General features: G+C 49.5%; 1 protein-coding gene across 1 annotated transcript; it reads left to right on the top strand.

Annotated features, from left to right (window-relative positions):
- The first annotated feature begins 605 nt into the window (after window positions 1-605).
- Window positions 606-3794, top strand: ZCCHC12 (zinc finger CCHC-type containing 12). The gene is made up of 4 exons (XM_005903818.3): window positions 606-816; window positions 1166-1217; window positions 1390-1547; window positions 1957-3794. The coding sequence occupies exon 4, from the start codon at window positions 2067-2069 to the stop codon at window positions 3273-3275; it is 1209 nt and encodes a 402-aa protein (XP_005903880.1). The 5' UTR covers window positions 606-816; window positions 1166-1217; window positions 1390-1547; window positions 1957-2066; the 3' UTR covers window positions 3276-3794.
- The last annotated feature ends 5028 nt before the right edge of the window (window positions 3795-8822 follow it).

Below are 8822 nucleotides of genomic sequence, written 5' to 3'. Positions count from 1 at the left end.
CATCGTATAGCAACTAAACGCCAATTAAAAAAATACAAAACCTCCTAACTCTAGCCCTAGTAAGTCAGAATATCCCACAGGCCAGGCCCAGGAATCTGCATTTGTAACAAGCACCCCAAAATGATTGAGGCAGCCAGCCTTGCCCACATCTTTTCGTGAGTATTGGTTAAAGAGTCTGAGGGCCCAAGTGCCCTCACTGTTAAATGGATGCAGTACTGCCACCTTCTTCATAGTAAAAAAAAAAGTCTGTGCAAGTTATTTGCACAAAGAAAACGCTAACGCTTTTATTTTCCACTCCCCTAATACAAAGGTGAAGAACTTTTATTGCTTATTTGATTTGGATTCCGCCTCATGTTTAATGCACCTGGCTCCAAGACCCAAAGTTGAGCCGACAGAGAGAGGGAGAAGGGAAGACTCGAGAAAACTCCTCCAGTTCCCACAACCAAGTCGCACTTGACCTCGCGGGGACCTGCTGCTTATCGCCACCCCCACCGCCGGCGCACATTGGTATCCAGCCCTAGGCTGCGCGGCAAGCCCGCCCCCGCGCCCGGTTGATTGGCCGCGCCCGCCCGCCCGTCACGCTCTTTTGTCTCGGTTAGCTGAGGATAAAAGCTGCCGCGGCTGCCGTGGGAACCGTGCTGTCTCGACTCGGCTACCAGTCTCAGCGCGGCAGTGCAAAGCAGCTTCATCGGGTGGTCCCGGCTAGCTCAGCGGCTGAGGAGGCGCCCATCCTTTTCCCCTGTAGGACCGCGGAGACCGAAGGCGGAGACGCAGCTGTCAACGCCAGAGCGTCCGCTGCCCACCAGCCCAACACAGGTAAAGAAAGGGGGGCAAGATTGCCCCGCGCGGAGAGAGGAGGGGGAAGCCCTACCAGGACTGGCGGCTCCCAGTTTAGGGAATCGAGGGTTGTGCGGCCGGGGAAGGAGCCCTCCCGCGGCCTGGCTGCGCTGAGGGAGGAGGTGGGGTTCCACTGGATGCTGCCGAATGGGTAGGATTTGCCCGGATTGAGAAAGGGGGCGTTTTCAGGGGGAGGTGGCAAGGGGCGCGTTTGGGAGTTGGGAGAATCGCAAACTGCCTTGAACCCCCTTTGCATCTCCTCATCCCTTCCGGCGGGAGGAATATGTGGGTGTGCGTCTCCAACTCCGATTCTCTTTCTCGGTGGCAGGCCACCAGAACCGAAGCTGAACTTGAATTCCGTGCGGCTGATTACAGAGCTGGTAGGACGACGATTTCCCCGGGGGAAATGGAATGGGGGGGCGCCTTCTTTGGCTTGTATTCAGAAGGTGGGAGAAGGAGTTTTCCACCTGGCTACTGCGGAGGCCGCGGGGTGGGGAGGAAGAAGCAGAATGAGGAATGAGGCTGTTTCTGACCCTTCCCCTCCCTTCCAAGCCCTCTGCGGCGGCGCAGTCTTGACGCCCTAAGGTCCTGGATCGGCGACCCCCGGTGGACAGCGATCAGTTGAAGCCCGGAGGCGAGCTTTCCCACGGAAGCCACCGGTTGCAGAAGCTGGAAGTGAAATAAAGGCGCGCACTTGTTCCTGAGCTCCTGTAAGAATCTGAGAAATAGCGGGGCGGGGTGGGGGGTGGACTTTTAGAAGGGGGTGTGGTTGAGACCGGAAACCAAGAGGTTAATGAGATCTTATTTATTCCCACAAATCTGTGACCCCTGTGCTCTATTTTGAGAGCCCACTATCCTCTCCATACACTGTTACACTTAGAAGCAACAGTTGCCGTCCCTCTTGAAGGAACCGAGGGAAGGGATAGAAGTGGCTGTAAAAAGCATCCTGCTAACACGAGACACTGGCTGGCTCCGTGAGGTTGTAATTAATTGCCAGTCTCCTGCAGGATATTTTTAGGGTAGTGGGCAGATATAAAATGTACTGTAGGATATTCAGGAAGGGAGAAAATAACCCCTGCTCCCGTTTTTTGTTTTGTTTCGTTTGTTTCTTTTTTACAGTTCCTACTGAGACAGGAGGACGACAGAACCCTCCAGCACGCCTGCAGATTAGGCTTTTTGTAAAAGCCTGAGAATCTTGTTAACATTTAGAGACCCAGTCATCATCCATCATGACTAGCATCATTGCACGCATGAGTAACAGCCGGCGGCAGAACACATCCTTGCCACCTTGGGCCCATTCTATGCTAAGGTCTCTGGAAAGGAGTCTCGGTCCTTTAATGGCCATCCTGTCAGAGAGAAACCTGAAATTGTTCTCAGGGAGGGTGGTGCCAGCCCAGGGGGAAGAAACTTTTGAGAACTGGCTGATCCAAGTCAATGAGGTCTTGCCAGATTGGAATATGTCTGAAGAAGAAAAGCTCAGGCGCTTAATTAAAACCCTGAGGGGCCCTGCGCGGGAGGTGATGCTTTTGCTGCAGGCGGCCAACCCCAACCTCAGCGTGGCAGATTTCTTGCACGCCATGAAACTGGTGTTTGGGGAGTCTGAAAGCAGTGTGACTGCTCATAGTAAATTTTTTAACACCCTGCAGGCGCAAGGGGAGAAAGCCTCCCTTTATGTGATCCGTTTAGAGGTGCAGCTCCAGAATGCTATTCAGGCAGGGATCATAGCTCAGAAAGATGCCAACCAGTCTCGCCTGCACCAGTTCCTTTTAGGGGCTGAGCTGAATGGGGACCTGCGCTTCAGGCTGAAGAATCTTCTCAGGATGTATGCAAATGAGCAGGAGCGTCTCCCCAGTTTCCTGGAGTTAATCAGGATGATAAGGGAGGAAGAGGATTGGGATGACATTTTCATTAAACAGAAGCGGGCCAAGAGATCTGAGTCAGTGGTGGCAAGGGCAACTAGCCCAGTGGCATTTGGGGGCTCCCCACCCATAGTGATTGATAATAAAGACTGTAACGTGATTGAGATAGATGATACCCCTGATGACTCAGATGAGGATGTGATCCTGGTGGGGGAGTCTCAGGACCTTCCACGTTCATTCTCGGATTCTCCTCCCTCCAGACGCAGGGCCAGACCTCAGGATCAAGTGCTAATCATTGATTCCCCCAACAATTCCCAGTTTCCATCTCCTTGCACCAGTGGGGGTTCTGGGTATAAGAATGATGGTCCTGGGAATATGCGTAGAACCAGGAAGCGAAAACACACAATTCGCTGTTCATATTGTGGTGAAGAGGGCCACTCAAAGGAAACCTGTGACAATGAGAGCAACAAGGCCCAGATGTTTGAAAATCTGATCATCACCCTGCAGGAGCTGGCACATACCGAGGAGAGGTCAAGAGAGGCCCCTGTCGAACCTAGCGACCCTTGTGAGCTACAGTGAGGTGCTAGCCCCCAGCTTTAAGTGAACCCTAACCTATATGCAGAGTCCAGCAATGGGAAAAATGGGGGGGAGAGGATGCTTCTAATCACATAAATTAATCCACAAAGCAACTTTCTTTTGGGGTGGAGGATGGAGGGTCTTGAATATTGGTATAGTGGGGGGAGATGGCCTGACATCCATCCTTGCTACTAATCCCCTGCTGCCTAAGGGTCTACCCTCTGCGTGCCCCCCTTTCCTTGATGCTTTTATTCTCTTTGTGAAAGTTATATAATTCATTGTTAAATATTAAAACAATAAAGACAAATGCAAAATGTACAAATTACCCCAAACCCTCTAACCCTTAAATAACCATTGTCAACCCTTTGATGAATGTCCTTCTAGGTAGTTCCCTTTACCTATGTACCCAGATAGATATATGTATAGATAAGAGTGAGCAAATATAAGTGTTGTTCTAAAGTCTGTATTTTTTCAGCAAATAATATATGTTCTGAGCTTCTTTCTAGATCAACAAATAAACAGCAGCAGCTAACTTACTGTCTGTGTATTATTTTAAGGGGAAGTAAAGGAAAAAGGAATAAGAAAAATACAGTAAAAAGCTATAAAGGGTGGGGTTATACACTGAGGTGGGGTTTTGATTAACTTCACTTTGCAGATGAGGAAAAGGGAAGAAGAAATGGGCTGAAATCTTCCCCAGAGGTAAATGGACAGAGCCCCTTACCACCACTGACCTGTCCCTTAGGTCACAGAGCCAAACTGTGGCACCCACTAGTTGACAACTTAAGGCTTTCTTCTCTAAGGTATCCAGAAGATTCTGACAGCGGGGGAGGCTGGTGCTGAGGTAATAGCCCAAACGGAGGATACCAGGGGTCCATTCCTGATTACTTTGGGGAGGGGCAGCTCTCCCTGCTCTGGGTGGGTTTTTGACATCGCTGTTGCCATGGCTTCACCCCGTCCAGGTTACAATGGGAAATCTCTCCTGTGGGCTGATGCGGCCCCTACCCCACCCCACTCCCCCAGTTAAGAAAGGAGAGAGAAGCTACTGGTGGGAGCCAGCGTCAGGGGGCTCAGCCCCCAGAAGCCCTGAAGTTACATGTTAGAGGTCACTGGCAGCCCAATGACTTCAAGGCAACCCCTCTCAATCCTGCAACTGAGAATATGTGGGGAGGGATGAAAAACAATATAGTTGCCTTTACACATGAAGGAACACGGTGAGCAGGAAGCCTTCCACATTTTAGTGGAGTGGTGGACATTCATGGCCTGGGGAGAAGCAGGGCGGCGGGGGGTGGGGGGTAAGACCTTCCCAGGAACCTGCCCTGTCCCTTCTCCTGATCTCATATTGGAGATATCAGAGGGTGGTAAAAGAGGACATGTCTGACCTCAGACCCCGAGGTCCTTACGCTTCTTGTAGATTTATAAATACCTACCTCTGTGAGCAGCATAGGGCCAGGGGCACGGGAGTGGAGAGGACTGCATTTAAGACAGGGGGCAGAGTGAAGGAATGGGCACACCTGAGGACCTGAAGGAGCTGGTGTACAGGAAATCGGTGCTCCTCAGAGCCGAGAGGAGGGAGCCCAGTGGCTGGAGAGAGTGTATGAGGGGCTAGAGAGTAAGAGGAGAGCAAGTGAGGGTCCATCAGGGACACTCACAGGAGACAGTGACAGGAAGGCTAGTCGGAATCACAGATCCCCAGGTTTTGCATACAACTCCAGGTTGAGGGTACCAGCAATGCACTGGTTGAGGCACCCAGAGAGAGACAGTGGGGTTCCCATTGTGTTAGCAATTGAGGGAGGAAGGAGAGGGAGACACCAGGTGCTGTAAGAAGCCAGTGCAGCCTTTCCTGGGCTGTCACACCTCTGGAACCTGCTTAGAAAGAATACCCCACCCCCCACCCCCAGGCACATTCTCCATCGGTGGAGAGGGTACAGGCTCAGCCTCCCTTGTTCTGCCATCACCCCTCCCCCAGACTCCAGCATCCCAGGTTTGGCTTAAGCCTCAGCCTCCTTAACCCTCCTGACCAGAGGGAGACTGGGAGGGCCTCTCTGCTTTGGACCCTTTAGCTGAGAACCGGCCTGGAGTGCAGACTCCAGAGGCCTTCTCCTTGCATCCCTCCCCAGCACCTATGAGACCCTGATAGCCACCACCATCTCTCCAGAGCCGAAGGGGACCCCCCTCCCTCACCTCCAGGCAAGAGGCAGCTCCACTCAGGCCCCCAAAGCCACATGGACCCCCAACATTTCCCAGATCATATAGAGTTGGAAAAATCCCTGATGCTTGGAAAGATTGAGGGCAGAAGGAGAAGAGGGTGTCAGAGGATGAGATGGCTGGATGGCATCACCAATGCAATGGACATGAACTTGGGCAAACTCTGGGAGATGGTGAGGGACAGGGAGGCCTGGCGTGCTGCAGTCCAGGAGGTTGCAGAGTTGGACACGACTGGGCAACTGAACAACAACAATAACATAGAATTTAGCCCTTAATTCTTCTCTACCTCTCCATCTCTGCTCTTTTCATAATTTTACTTTATAAACACTTGTTGAATATTTGCCCAAAGACACACTCTATGTTGCCATGTGTCTCTAGTACCCAGTAGAAGACAGAGCTGAAATAAGACAAAAATAAATCCTGCCCACTTCACTAACCTCCTTTTCACTGGAGTTAGCTTGGGAGTTCAGTTAGACCACTGCTTTAAAAATATGTTCTGTGATTCACCCCCGTTTTCTTCCCTCTTTCATCCTCTTCTCTGGTGTATGAATTTGAGACTGTCTAGGTTTTTATTTCACCAACCTGATGTCATCTGACATTTTTCTGTTTCACTTTGTGTGACACTGGCTTTTCCTTTACTTGAGAAATACATATTCTCCCTAATTAGGAGACATGGCCCCAGTACCTGGGCATTCAGATCAGACTAATGGGGTTAGCCGAAAAAAGCCTTCATTTCAAACTCTAGGCTTCTTTCTTCCTTTCTGCCTTCATTCTCATTGGTCTCTAAGAGATGAAAATCACTCTTTTGTCTTGTCAGAAGAAACCGGCCTTCTAGTGCCTTTCTGCATTAAGGATCCCTCCTTCCTGGCGTTCTTTTCCCTTGGTTTCCATGATGCCCCTCTCTCATGGTTCCCCCCTTCCCTGACCTGTTTGGTGCCCAGTTCTCAGTTTACTTTGCTGAATCTTCTTCCTTTTCCTGATCTTTCCATGCTGCTGCTGCTGCTAATTCGCTTCAGTCATGTCCGACTCTGTGCAACCCCATGAACAACAGCCCACCAGGCTCCTCTCTCCACGGAATTCTCTAGGCAAGAGTACTGGAGTGGATTGTCATTTCCTTCTCCATACTAGTAATCAAAATCAAAATCATTACAATTGTTATTTAAGAGCTTATTGCATGCCTGTACCAAGTCCTTTATCAGCAGTCCCCAGCCTTTTTAGAACCAGGGACCAGTTTCATGGAAGATAATTTTCCTATGGTGGAGGGGAATGGCTGGTTTGGGGATGATTCAAGTATATTCCATTTATTGTGCACTTTGTTTCAATTATTTTTATATCAGCTCCACCTCAGATCATCAGGCATTAGATCCCAGAGGTTTGGGACGCCTACTTTAAATGCATGAGCTCCTTTAGCCCTCACATCAATTTCATAAAATAGGTATTACTATTAGCACATGTTTCAGAGGAGGAAAGGGCTTCCCAGGTGGCTCAGCAGTAAACAATCCGTCTGCAATGCAGGAGACACAGGTTCGATCCCTGGGTTAGGAAGATCCCCTAGAGAAGGAAATGGCAACAATATTCTTGCCTGGGAAATCCCATGGACAGAGGAGCATGGCTGGCTACAGTTCATGGGGTCCCAAAGAGTTGGATACAACTTAGCGACTAAACAACAACAACAACAGATAAGGAAACACACTGCAAAGTTAAATAAGCTTGCCTAGGGGTATGCAGCTAGTTAGTGGTGGAGCCAGAGGTCACACTCTAGGGTGGGAAGCCTACACTTCTTACATATTTTAGCTCTCCTGTGTCCACAGCACCCTACAATGTAGGTGCTGCTGAAGCTGCCTGTGGGGAACTGAAGTTTCTAAATTCAGGATGATAAGACCTGCCTTCCCCAGGTGCTTGGTGTCTGAGTGATTAGCATCAGGCTTTCAAAAATGGTAACTATTACTCCATTAGAATGCATGATTCTGCTACAGAAGGAAGGATGGGGGAAAGTAAATGCTGTCTTTGCTAAGCAGACAGTGCTTATTCAGTGCTAATCTGACACTGTGACAGTTGGGCTCCAGGAGCTGTGCCGAGCCTGGCCGCTGGCAGGCACAGGAGTGAAATCAGAAATGCCCGAGTGTTTAGTGGGCTTCCCTGGTGGCTCAGTGGTAAAGAATCTGCCTGCCAATGCAAGAGATGTGGATTAATTAGATCCCTGGGTTGGGAATATCCCCTGGAGGAGGAAATGGGAACCCACTCCAGTATTCTTGCCTGGAAAACGTCATGGACAGAGGAGCCTGGCGGGCTATAGTCCATGGGGTTGCAAAAGAGTTGGACATGGCTGAATGACTAAAGAACCACAATAGCCACAACAAAAATATATATATATATATATATACACACAATACACATATACACGTGTATATATATACATATTAATATATACATACACAGTGGGATATTAGTCATAAAAAGAATGAAATATTGCCATTTGAAGCAACATGGATGCAGCTAGAGATTATCATACTAAATGAAGTAGTAAGTCAGAAATAGAAAGACAAACACCATATGACAGGGCTCCCCAACCTCTGGGCTGTGGACTGGTACCTCTTGCCAGATCAGTGGCAGCATTAGATTAGAAATGAAGTGCACAAGAAATGTAATGCACTTGAATCACCCTGAAACCATCCTTGCACCCTAGTCTGTGGGAAAATTGTGTTCCATGAAATCAGTCCCCGGTGTCAAAAAGGTTGGGGACTGCTACCATATGATATTACTTATATGTGGAATCTAAAATATAATATGGGCTTCTAGTATTCTCACCTGAAGAATCCCATGGACAGAGGAGCCTGGTGGGGTACAGTCCATGGGGTCACAAAGAGTTGGACATGACTGAGCGACTAAGCACAGCACAGCACAGGGATCTTGACGGGCTTCCCAGGTGGCGCTAGTGGTAAAGAACCTGTCTGCCAATGCAGAAGATGTGGGAGATGCAGGTTGGATCCCCGAGTCCAGAAGATCCCCTGGAGGAGGACATGGTAACCCACTCCAGTATTCTTGCCTGGAGAATCCCATGGACAGAGGAGCCTGGCGGGCTACAGTCATGGGGTTGCAAAGAATCGGACATGACTGAGTGACTAAGCACCCACACACACAAAATATAACACAAATGAACCTATCTATGAAACAGAAAGAGATTCATGGACACAGAGAACAGACTGGTGGTGGCCAATGGGGAGGGAGGTGGGGGAAGGACGGAGTAGGAGGTTGAGGTTAGCAGGTGGAAGCAGATTGCACATTCCATCATGTGTGGAATGAACAAACAAAGCCCTCGTTATACCACAGGGAACTATATTCAGT

This window comes from Bos mutus, chromosome X (assembly GCF_027580195.1).
Source record: "Bos mutus isolate GX-2022 chromosome X, NWIPB_WYAK_1.1, whole genome shotgun sequence".
Lineage (NCBI taxonomy): Eukaryota > Metazoa > Chordata > Mammalia > Artiodactyla > Bovidae > Bos > Bos mutus.
This window is presented reverse-complemented; position numbering and strand designations above follow the sequence as displayed.

What these genes read in the sequence shown, in the direction of transcription:
- ZCCHC12 (XM_005903818.3), top strand. Translation starts at nt 2,067, where the DNA reads ATGACTAGCATCATTGCACGCATGAGTAACAGCCGGCGGCAGAACACA.